The 12154-nt window shown below is 42.5% G+C and overlaps 1 protein-coding gene across 1 annotated transcript in view; it reads left to right on the forward strand.

Moving 5' to 3' along the window:
• ALK (ALK receptor tyrosine kinase) overlaps positions 1 to 12154 on the forward strand; it is a 710717-nt gene that overhangs the window by 668118 nt on the left and 30445 nt on the right. The window contains exons 17-20 of the mRNA XM_063125395.1: positions 2323 to 2505; positions 6473 to 6574; positions 7316 to 7468; positions 11751 to 11858. Of these exons, the coding sequence (XP_062981465.1) occupies positions 2323 to 2505; positions 6473 to 6574; positions 7316 to 7468; positions 11751 to 11858 (546 nt within the window). The remainder of the gene's footprint in view (positions 1 to 2322; positions 2506 to 6472; positions 6575 to 7315; positions 7469 to 11750; positions 11859 to 12154) is intronic.

Raw genomic sequence — 12154 nt, forward strand, 5'->3', positions numbered from 1 at the left:
GTTTGGGGTGTTTGCTGCATCAGCGCCTCCTGCCAGAGAAACAAGCAGTTAAAAAGCAGGAGCTTGTCTCTTCTGCCAGGGAACTGCTGCAGTGACAATTTATCGAGCAAAGCTTCCACTGCCCAAATGGTTCTCCCCTGTACATTCATATAACTGCTTTGGAACGCAGCCATGATCATTAGCAAAGAAGAATTGCTCAGGAGTTACGAGTGTGAACTTGGAGTCTGAGCTGTCGCTTTATTTCCTTGCTGTACCACAGAGTTATTCATATTACCTTGATCAAATCACAAATGTTCACGAGGTGGATTAAAAGTGAGTTATTTACCCCTTAATACATTTGTGTTGTTGTTGAAATGGTGCTTAAGAAGTAGAAAAGTCATGAACTTTTGACCAATTCATCAAAGAGATTTTTTTTCCACTGGTGTTTTTTTTTTTTTTTTTAATGTCTGGACCGGGAATTCTGCTTTCTAATTGCTGCTTATGAGAACTCTTGAATATCAATTAATATCAACCAAGTCATAAACTTACTTAACCCAGATTGGCAACCTCTTTCAGCATATAACCATCCTTTTGTACGTGCAATTAGTGGATTTTAAAATTCATTAAATATAAATTTATCTCTGGTGTATTATCTATGGAATCACAGTATAGTAGCTATTCCAGATTGATAATGTGTGTGTGTGTAGACTAATACCGATGAATACAGGAATGTGGGGATGCTTTTGTAAACACGCATTGTGAAAGTAGGGAAACCTGCCAAAGGCACATCATAGCAAGTTGTTGGTGAGCTCATTTGTGTACATTATTTTAAGAGTCATTGTTATAATCCGTGGTACTGATTGTGAGAGAAGAACCAAGGTGTGGCATTTGTGTAATGAACATTCCCAGATGCCCACACCATGTTGTTCATTTTTAGTACCTTCTGCTATTCATTAACCTTTATTTTATATCTATTAGTTGATACTTAATAATATCTGCACTTTCTTATCAGTGATCCCTCGCTCTCTTTTAGTTGCTAAAATTACCAATCTTGCTAGCAGAATATAAGATATTTAGCTTCCTAGTAAAAATGTTATTTTTCTAATGTTTTACAGGGGGAGGCAGCAAGGTCAGAGAGGCCCACTAGAGTGGCAGGGGGCTAGAAGACATCTTGCACTGGGTCCCCTCAAACCTAGGGCCAACCCTGATACAAGTGCACAGCGTAGGAATATAGAAAGATACCTTATACCAAGTCAGATTATTTGTCGTCTAGCCCAGCATTGCCTAGACTGACTGGCAAAAAGCTCTCCAGAATCTCAGACGCTGTTCCAATCACCAGCTACCTGATTCTTTTAACTTGAGATGGCAGGGATTGAATGCAAAACATATGTTTTGTCATTAAGAGCTCCATCCAATGAGTGTTTTATTGCACACGTTACTGGGCACTCACAGATTTTTCACAGGTTCCTCACATGACCTATTCTGCCTGTCTCGTGCCTTCCTCCCCTTCTGGCCTTCCTTCCGCTGCAAGAAAAACCAGAAAAAGTCTGAAATATTTTTAAAACCGGAAGTTGCTGCTCTCTTCTGCTGTGTGTGGGAGAAGCAGCGTGATTAGAACGCCCGACTGAATGGGCCTCGTGCTCATTGTTTACTTCCTGTTTTGAAACAGGAAGTAACTGAGCAACGAAACCAGGAGTAGAGAAGCCATCGTAGCCAGCATTTTTTCCCAAGTGTGATGGAGCTCTAGGCTATGGGTTTTCCCTTTGTTAGCCCTACTTCCGTATTAACCTGCTATGTTTGGGTGCTTTGCGAAAGAAGGGGTTTTTTTTTTAGACTTTCCTGTATTGCCCCCTGTGATATAAAGAAAATCCCCTGCTAGCTGGTACCCTGTGCTGGCCCAGGACTTTCTGCTGCCTGAAGGAGAGTCAAAATGGTGCCTCCGCTAGGTTCAGCATTTTAAAAGTCTTGCTACACCAGACACCAATTTCTGGCTTCATCTATTTCCTACACACACACATTTCATTGCATCCTGAGAACTCAGTTCTGTAGGAGGAGGAGTGGATTTCTAAGAAAGATATATCTCTCTCTCCCTCCTTCCCCCCCTCTCTCTCTCACACACACCTCCCAGGATTCCTTTACACAAAATGGTGACACTTAAACCTATTTACATATGTAATGGCGATGTGCCTTACTTTCCATTTGCCGCTCCTGTCCAGTCTTTCTTAGGAAACCTGTACCATTGCTATGCTATTGGGGATGTGTTTTTATCCTGCTGAGGGGGTCTTCATTTTCTGGATGCAACAGCAACTTATGTGAGCTGCTTTTCCTTCTGTTAAACTGCAGGTGGTGGAGGTGGCTGGAATGATAACACTTCCTTCCTCTGGTCCGGAAAATCCTTGCTGGAAGGCGCTACCGGAGGAAAATCCTGCCCCCAGGCCATGAAGAAGTGGGGGTGGGAGACAAGAGGGGGTTTCGGAGGGGGTGGAGGGGGGTGCTCCTCAGGTGGAGGAGGCGGAGGATATATAGGTAAAGTGGCTTCGTGTTCAAGGTGTCCCTTCCCTTCCCTTAGTGCTAATGCTCAGCAAAATGCTGAAACAACATTTCCCTATAGCTGGCATATCTATATCTATCTGTGTATTTGAATGTTATGTAATGCAATGTGCTTGTGCAGGGGGTCTAAGAATCTGCATGACCGTACTTATACCAATCTGGCTATCCATTGCTAGACCGGGCTACCTTTTTGGAATCCTGAGAATCCTAATTCTTCTCTGACAGAAACGAAAAAAAGTTTCTAGACCTCATGGATATAGGGGGGGAAAGTTTAAAATGTGGGATAACTGTGGCTAAACCATCAAAAACTAGGGAGGAGGTGCTATGATGGGCTCCCACTGTTCAGAAAGAATCATTTCTATAATTTTCAGAGCTCACCCTAAACACTGAATTGTCCTGCAGAATACTCATCATGTGTTTTTGTCATCTTTGTGTCTTCGATCCTTTTAAAAAACAACAACCTCAAATTCTGCCAGAAACTCAATTTTTCCAGTAATGTTAAGTCCACATCTGATTTATTTCAAAAATGAATGTAGAGGATTTTCAGTTACAAACATTGATGAGGAGTGTGGTTTCTGTAGAATTCTTGACCCCCTGTATATATGCTGCCATTTAATGCTAGATAAATGTAACATAATCAAATCGCCTTGGTAGCCACAACAATTTTGGCTCATGCATTCTGGAAACTGAGGGCATGTCCGCATGGTTTGGATTTTCTGTTGGGGTTTGTTTTGGCACTAATCTGTGACATCAAAACTCTGCAACTTACACTGCAACTAAGTCAAACTCCTATGATACCTATTATTAACCTAAGTTTCAGCCAATACTGGTGGGCCCAGTCCAGAATGTTAGGCAAAATCAACCAGACTTGCATTGTGAGTTCTCCCATGAGGACATGCCATAAACCAGGAATGGGAAATATGTGGCCCTCCAGACTTCAGTGGACTGAAACTCCCATCATCCCTCTCCATGATCTATGTTGGCTAGGGCTGATGGGAAATGCAGTCCAACAACATCTGGAGGACCACACACTCCCCACCCTTGCCATAAACCTTCAAGATCCTGCTGTGAACTTTCAAATCATGATTACATTTTCTTGACATTTCTGTTCCTTAGCAATGGAATAGAAGAAATAGCAAGATCCTCTTTATGGCCCCAGGGTACTTTGGCCATGAAGATTGTTTGCCATGAACATGCCTCAGCCCTGGAGGCAGTGACCTCTAGGGAAAGGGCAAATAACTCAATCTCCATAGCCAAACTTTGGCTACCTTGCAAATGGTTGCCAGTTGCCAGGGAAGCTAGCAAAAACAGCAGTACTGGAGGCCTATCACAGCAGGTATCAGAGCCAGATGTCAGCAGTGGCATGGGTTAAATTCAAATCATGAGTCACCTTTAAAAGGTGGACCATAGTCTTCACTACCTGTTCTTAATATCTTTGGTTGCCCTTCATCTTCTCATCCATGGGTGGAGTCCTACACTTTATATTACTCGCCTTCTCTTTGGCTACAACACAAGAAGGCATTTGGTGGCTGCTGCGGTGAAGTCACCATAAGGCAATTTTTAAATGTTGGTTGATTGGTTATTTGAATCTTGTGACACATCTCAGATTCCTGTTGGGGGGTTGGATGCAGATTTAGCCACGTGTAACTGAGCCGGCAAAAGCAGGTATCCCTGTTCCCCCCTCCCCATGACAGCTCTTCCTGGCCCCTGAAAATGCTACACAGAGGGTTGGGGGACCCTGCTGAATGGGGTGAGCTGGGGGGGGGATCCCCGCAAAACAGAGGGAGGCACCTCCCGTTGTTAGAGCTTACCTTTATCTAACACTGTGAGCGAAGCCCTTCCATCTATAAGAGGATGATCCTGGATCTAATCCTGCATGTGCCCCATATGAAATGTTGATTGAATCAGGATGTGGCAAGTCCTGTTCTCAACCCGTGGCTCAGAAGGTACAAATGATTCCCCCAGCAAAAAATAAAATCAACTTGTGGTGACTCCATCATATCAGTTGCTACTTCAAAATGGTGATGTGAAACCAACACATATACGTGCAAACCCCAGAAGAAGTAAATGATAGGAGATTACAAAACCTCATTTAACTGCATGTATATGTATACTGTCTCTGAAAAACAGAATGCCTCTTGTATGATTACTTACTTTTGGAAATGTGCCTTTTCTATTTTCTAGCAAGGGAGATGAAAATAAAATAGTGTGTTCGGGATTGATTGGTTAGTTGGTTGGATTAGACAAGAGTAGGAATGGGTGATGAGAAAGGAATCTGTAATGTGCATGATGATAATCCAGAATCCGTATGACAGCTATTATCTTAAATCGGTCATCTAAGCCACTTTCCTGCATCCTAGATAGGTTGGCATTGACCAAACAGGATAAAAGAGAAAAGCTGTCTGATGATTAATACTCTTCGTGTGTCAGTTTAACTTTTATGTACACTGACATTTTCAGTCTTTCAATCAAATGACTGTGTGGAAATTTATTTAGTACCTTTCCTTTGAAACTGTAATCTTTGTCCTCAGTGGATCTGCCTGGGACTGCGTTGAAACATACATTTACTTCATTAATACTACAACAATCTTATAAAACTGAAATCTTGGAAGTTAAAAGCCTACAGAGGCATTAAACTGTGCCCCAGTATGATATTTACTGGTCATTTTGCCAGATGAATGCCCTTTTCTCTGTCAGATACTCTTTATTTTGTAGTGTTCATTATTGGTTTTATTGTTTTACCTGCCATAATGACAAATGCCAGAAGGGTAGCCATGTTAGTTTATTCCAGGAAGAACAACAAAGAGTTTTGTGGCACCTTAAAGATTAGCAGATATGTCGTGGCATAAACTTTTGGAAATGAGAACCAGTTTCATCAAATGCACTCCCACTAGTGATGAATAGGCATAGCGTGATCAAAGTGCAGATAAACAGCTGAAGGTGGATATTTACTGTTTGGATCAGAGTTCTGCATTCTGTGAGAGGAAAAGTTCTGTTCGCTCAAGGCCGCTCCGCCTGATTTGGGGGGCTTTTCCCTCCCCCACACACCACCACTCACTCCATCTCCTGACTCTCTGTGTAGCATTTTCAGGGGGACAGGGGGATTGTTGTAGGAAGGAGAAGTAGGGGAAGACCACTTTTGCAAGCACAGTTGATCCTGCTGAAATCTAGATCCAACCCATAGTCAGCTAGCCACTCCAACTTATATTAAGTCCAAGGTCCACAGACTCAAATTCATTCATTCATTTACTAAATTTATATTCCTTTCTATTAAAATGGTGCTAATTTATATGTGCTAATTTGTATGTGCTAATTGAGAGAGAGAGAGATGCAAATTTAGAAATTATTATTATAATTTCAGTAGAAATATCCATTTCACCATAGTATGGAAGACTGTGATCAGGTGACCTATATGCCTTGCTCAGTCAGCTGTCCAGGTGCTATTGATGGGCAGCTTCAAAGCCCAACTCTTCCTTCTGATGGCTCTTTATCTTTAAATTGGACTTGGACTGGACAAACCTTCAAACAGAGGACACCTTCAAAATAGAGTACCATCCTCTGGCAGCCCTCCAAACAGAGGACTGTCTTCTGTAAAAGAGGACACATGGCCACCCTATGACATTACCTTAAACCCATATCTAGCAGCTATGTATTTTATTTTTCATTTTTACTTTTGATTAGACACAGGGAGCCTGATCTGAATCAGGATCCTAGCATAGGGATTGGAGCCTTTCAAGACCTGTAGCAGGTCCCTACACCTACTCTAGAGTAATTTTTTAAAAAAACAACAAGAGCATAGCTGCTAGATACAGATTTATAGTAGTATCTATTCTGGCTCTTAGTCTTTCACGTGCCACAAGGTTTTTTGTTGTCGTTTTGTATGTATTTTCTTTAACTTTGCAGTACCACTGTATTCTCTAAGATATTTTTCTGTTCTCTGTAGGTGGTGATGCAGCAGAACACAATGACCCAGAGCTGGATGGAGAGGATGGTGTGTCTTTTATTAATAGCCAATATGGTTCATTGTTTACCCCAGCATTAAAAGGTATTATCATCAACCCGAGATTGTGATTTTTATGATGTGTTTGAAAGATATTAGTAACTTTGAAGGGATGTACTAGTCTGAAAATTCTGACATTGCTAAATTAGGCATGATGAAGTACTCTAAAGGACTTGTACATTCTTCTGATGAAACAAAGGCAGATTTTGCCCCTTGCTTACTATAGTTTTCCTGGCAGAAGTGTAAATAAGCTTTCCTTCCCCCTCCCTCTTTACAGATAGCTCCCATCTAACACTGCAATGAGGACTTCTGGATGGGGGGGGGGAAGGATTCAAAGCCAGGAGACTCTGATATTAAGAGAGGCCATATTAGGAATCACTTGCCTTGACCATACACACGAGAACCAGTGTGGTATAGTAGTTAGAGTGCTGAAAAGGGACTGGGGAGACCCAAGTTTGAGTCTCTACTGTGCCTTGAAGCTCACTAGGACTTTGGGCTAGTTACTGACTCTCAGCTCAACCTAACTCACAGGGTTGTGAGGATAAAATGGAAAGGAGGAGGAGCATGAAGGCCACCTTGGGGCATGCTTGTTCTTCTCCCTACCACCCACATCCCCACCACCCAAGGCATAACAGCCAAAGGCACCCAAGTTGCTCTGTTGGATGTTGGATGCTTCACTTGCTGCTTATTGACCTTTCATGGGCATTTCTGTGCACGGTTTTGTGGGAGCTTTTACCTTCTAACTCCTATAGAAAATGAGTAACATTTCTTTTATCTCCTTCCTAGTGACCGAGGGTCATGGTGAAGTCAACATTAAACTGTATGTGAACTGTAGCCACTGTGACCATGACATCTGCCACAGGGATATGAAGACGCAAGAAGTTGTTTGCACGTGTGTCTATGGATATGTATTGGCTGAGGATGGCGTCTCTTGCATAGGTATGAAACCTGATGGGAAAGCTCTTCTTTGAGTCAGTTGTGGCCATCAGTAGCCCCTTCACATGATAATCACATGAGTAAAAGGAAGTGGGATGCACATGTGCCCCCCATGTCCTCCAGGTTCTGCCCCGACCTCTGCATTTTGAATTGAGGTCTGAAGTGGGAGCTGACTGTACTTATCTGTGTGATTGGACACCCTGCACAATTATTAATTATTAAAGCCTCCATGAACCTCCCTTCATTCAATGCCGTGGCACAGATCCTCTTCCCTTTACTCACACGATCAACGTGTGAAACTTTGCATTTTCACATGTAGATTTGTTCTATAAACCTCTTTAATCTGTGGTTCAGCTATAAATCAACAAGAATCTCCAACAAGGCTGTTGTGCTACATACACTAGAGTACAGATCCCCAGTCAACATGGGAGTATAGCAACATAGGAAGCTGCCTTATACTGGCCCCATTCAGAAGACACCTTAAACCATGGCTTTAACCATGGTGGTTAAGCCAAAAATCCAGGCTGTGTTCAGAAGACACCTTAAACCATGCCTTTAACCATGGTGAATAAAGCAAAAAGCCTTATTCACCATGGTTAAAGCCATGGTTTAAGGTGTCTTCTGAACACAGCCTGGCTTTCTGGCTTAACCAGCATGGTTAAAGCCATGGTTTAAGGTGTCTTCTGAACGGGCCCACTGAGTCAGACCATTGTCCATCTAGGTCAGTATTGTCGACACTGACTGGCAGCAGCTTTCCCGGGTTTCATGCAGTTTTTCCAGCTCTACCTGGAGATGCTGGGGATCAAACCTTAGAAGTTCTACCACTGAGCCTCTACCGCAGCCTCTCCCTTTGCTATGGTGCAGTTATTTGAGAATTTTTCTAAATGAGAGTTCGCCTATTCTGTTACCTGCACTGGGTTCCTTTAAAATTCCCTGCATATCAGAATATGATGTCCCATCTCAACCTTTATGCACATACTTGCTACTTACTATCTCAGTTTTCTTCTTATATCTAATGGAATCAGTACCTTTCTATAAACTCTGCTACTCCAATGAGACAATACATTCCTCAGATACCACAGCAAGCCTCCTGTCACATGCCTCTGCATTTCATTTCATCTCCTCCCATCTCATTCATTTCCTCTCTTGTCTTTCCGCTGAGCAGAAATGAGGGCGAACCTCAGCTGCAGTCATCACTCCTGGATCTGTGACCTCCAATGGCCCATTGTTCCACTTTCCTCAATTAAGATCAAGCCATTGAAACAGATGGTTTTCTATCAGGAAATTAACATGGGCACTCAATGGATGTGAAAGGAAAGTCATAAAAACTGGGAGAGAGAAAATGTTAAACTGGCAAGTCCAAAAAAGCTGAGCAGCTGTTGGTTTGAGCTCTGCGTGGAAGTAAAGCAGTAGACAGGTTGTGAAATATTGTTTGCTTTTTTAAAAAAACTAAAACCCTTCAAATAAGAAACAATGAATTTGTCCAGGGAATCTGTCCAAGGAAGGGACCGGGGGGTGGGGGGTAACTTTTTGTGAATCACCCAGAGAGCTCCGGCTATTGGGCGGTATAGAAATATAATAAATCTATATAAATAAAAATGAAAAAGACCGTTCGTTACTGTCGTTATATCTCCGAAAGTTCTTCACCGATTGCTTTGAAATTTTGACACAGCGTTGCGTTCGAATACGCGAGAGTTGTTATGTAACTATGTTCTCTATGGGGTCAAAGGTTTGTCTTAAAATCGAAGAAATAGGCCTCCTCAAAACCAGTCCTGCTGATCATTGTGACATCACCAACCAGTAGGCCAATCCGCTGCCTCTGCCTCCTCTCCTATTTGCATGTTCTCTCCTATTTGCTCTTATACGTCATTGTGACATCGCCAACCAGTAGACCAATCCACTGCCTCTGCCTTCTCTCCTATTTGCATGTTCTCTCCTATTTGCTCTTATAAGTCATTGTGACATCGCCAACCAGTAGGCCAATCCACTGCCTCTGCCTTCTCTCCTATTTGCATGTTCTCTCCTATTTGCTCTTATAAGTCATTGTGATATCGCCAACCAGTAGGCCAGTCCACTGCCTCTGCCTCCTCTCTTATTTGCATATTCTCTCACAATTGGCTGAGTGAATATAGCTTGCCGGATATACCGCAGAATCAAAGCATTTCCTATCTAACATCAGGAAATACGACTCATGCTTCCAAATGACGTCGTTCGGCGCAGAAATCATCACAGCTCCATTTATGCCAACTTTCAAAGTCAAAGGACAAATTTATCATAAAGCCGGCTCCTTCCTTCCGTTTCAAGATAGTCAACATAAATTCCTACAAATGTATTTCATTGGTGATGGCAATGATGAATTGAATGCACGCTGCGGAATTTATACCGGCATAAAAAGGTCCGTCGTTTCAAAACTGCAACAGCTACTTCACAAAAAAAACAATTTAGTACATTTGTTCAAAACAGCAATTGACATGATGCCATCTGATACACACAAGATAGTTATTCATGCTGACAAAACGCCTGCTGGAGAACATGTGCGAAGATTCAATGCTCCAACTATAGACGAAGTGGCAATTGTTATAGTCGGAGATCAATCTTGACAGGACCTTTCAGAGGTGAAGATGTCCTCATTCCTCGCATTCCTATGATTCCAACAGATATGCCATTTCAATTTAAGAGATTGCAATTCCCAATTCGATTGGCATTTGCAATCACCATCAACAAAGCTCAGGGCCAATCTTTAGAATTGTGCGGTTTAGATCTAGACACAGATTGCTTCTCACATGGACAATTATATGTTGCGTGTTCTAGAGTCGGCAAACCAGACAATATATCTACACAGACAATGGAACAACTAAAAATATTGTATATCCACAAGCATTGTGAAATTAAACATATTAGAAACATCCGCTTTCTCTTTTCTTTCTTTTCAATTTAACCAGACTGAGCCACAGCAACGCGTGGCAGGGTACAGCTAGTAAATAAATAAATAAACGGGGGTGAATGAATCACTAAGCAACGTATGCTGAAGAACAATCCTGTACACCGACTGGATGCCTACCTGTGTTGGGTTGACTTGAGGGTGTCTCTTTGCAAAAAGATGGTCGTATTATCTGCTGTACATGCCAGGCTTCTCCAAGTCTTTTACCCCAAGTCATGGAAGCAGCAGGCATGGCTTCAGTTGCACACACTGATTTAGGAATTCATATCCTGCTACTCAATCAAGTACCCAACATTTCATTGACAGATTAAAAATATTTAAACATTGGAATAATAAAAAATACAAACTAAATGGAGTTCAAACCAGCACAGCAACTATTAAACTGGGAAAACGTAAAAGGTCTTTCTTTGCCTGGCACCAAAAAGATGTCAGAGCAGGTATCGGGCAAACCTCCCATGGAATGAGCATCCCAAAAATGTTGTGCCACAACTGAGAAGGCCCTCTCTCTGCTCCCCACCCACCCTCAGAGAGCAAAGGTGCCAACTGGAGAAAGGCCTCCAAAGATGACCTTACTATATGGGCAGGTTCATGTGGGCCTAATAGGCAGCCCTTCAGGCGTGTCCTTCAAACCATTTTGGATACTGGATCCAGATTTAAGCTGGGTCCACTGAGCTGGCAGAAGTCGAGGTCCCTGTCCTCTCCAGCCCATGGCAACCCCTCCAGGCCCACTGAAAGTCTTACACAGAGAGTCAGGAGAGTCTGCAGAATGGGATGAGCTGGAGTGGGTGGAAGGGGGCATCCCCCCAAATCAGGTGTAGAAATCTGTGAACAGACGTTTTCCTCTCACAGAAGGCAGATCCTAGATCTAACCCTAGGAGTATACTGCCACCCAGTCTTAGGATACCAATACTCTCCATTTGTGAGAGAGTAGGTGAAAAAGCCCACTCAGTGTGGAAAAAGCTGAAGACGACAGTGCCTATGAAGTGTTCAGTACACAAAGTATTATGCACATGGCTCTCATCTTACCAAGTATGCATTTCTTATTCATTATGGTTGACCTGATAACTCATTGACATGACGCCAATCCCAGCTCTACCACAAGTTTACTTGCTATATGGTATGTGTGTGTTTTCAAACACCTGCCTGTCACAGTCACACATTACATGGTTAGGTGTGCACTTATCAGGTAACATTCCAAAAATGAGATGTCCCCAAAGGCCCTAATAGAAGATACTCTGTGCAAGGTACTGTCCGACTACCACTTCTAAAGTTCCTGATGGAGGAGGGGAGGGTTAGTTGCACTGAGAACAACTAATGCCTTTTATCTTTGTGTATCTGTTCCAGCTGAACTGATACTGCCGACAAAGAATCCCCCTCTCTCCTTGGTCTTGTCGGTAGTGACATCAGCCCTGGTTGCTGCTCTCATTCTAGCCTTCTCGGGGATCATGATAGGTGAGTACCTTGTTTGCTCAGAACATGCAGAAATCAGCAATGGTCACTCTATGGGGTGCGTCCTCCCTCCTTAATCACATAAATGACATCTTGTATTCTATAAAGTGCCATGAGCATTGATGGTGTAATAATAATAACAACAACAACTCGTATGCACTTTGAAATCACACTTCTTGCTGATGCCAGTAAGTGAGTGATACTAGTGGATGGGGTTACTGTAAAAGTAAAAGCTATAAGCAATATCAACAAGAATGACAACAACTATAACAAAGAAATGTTCAATATACTTTACATAC

Source organism: Elgaria multicarinata, chromosome 4 (assembly GCF_023053635.1).
Source record: "Elgaria multicarinata webbii isolate HBS135686 ecotype San Diego chromosome 4, rElgMul1.1.pri, whole genome shotgun sequence".
Taxonomy (NCBI): Eukaryota; Metazoa; Chordata; class Lepidosauria; order Squamata; family Anguidae; genus Elgaria; species Elgaria multicarinata.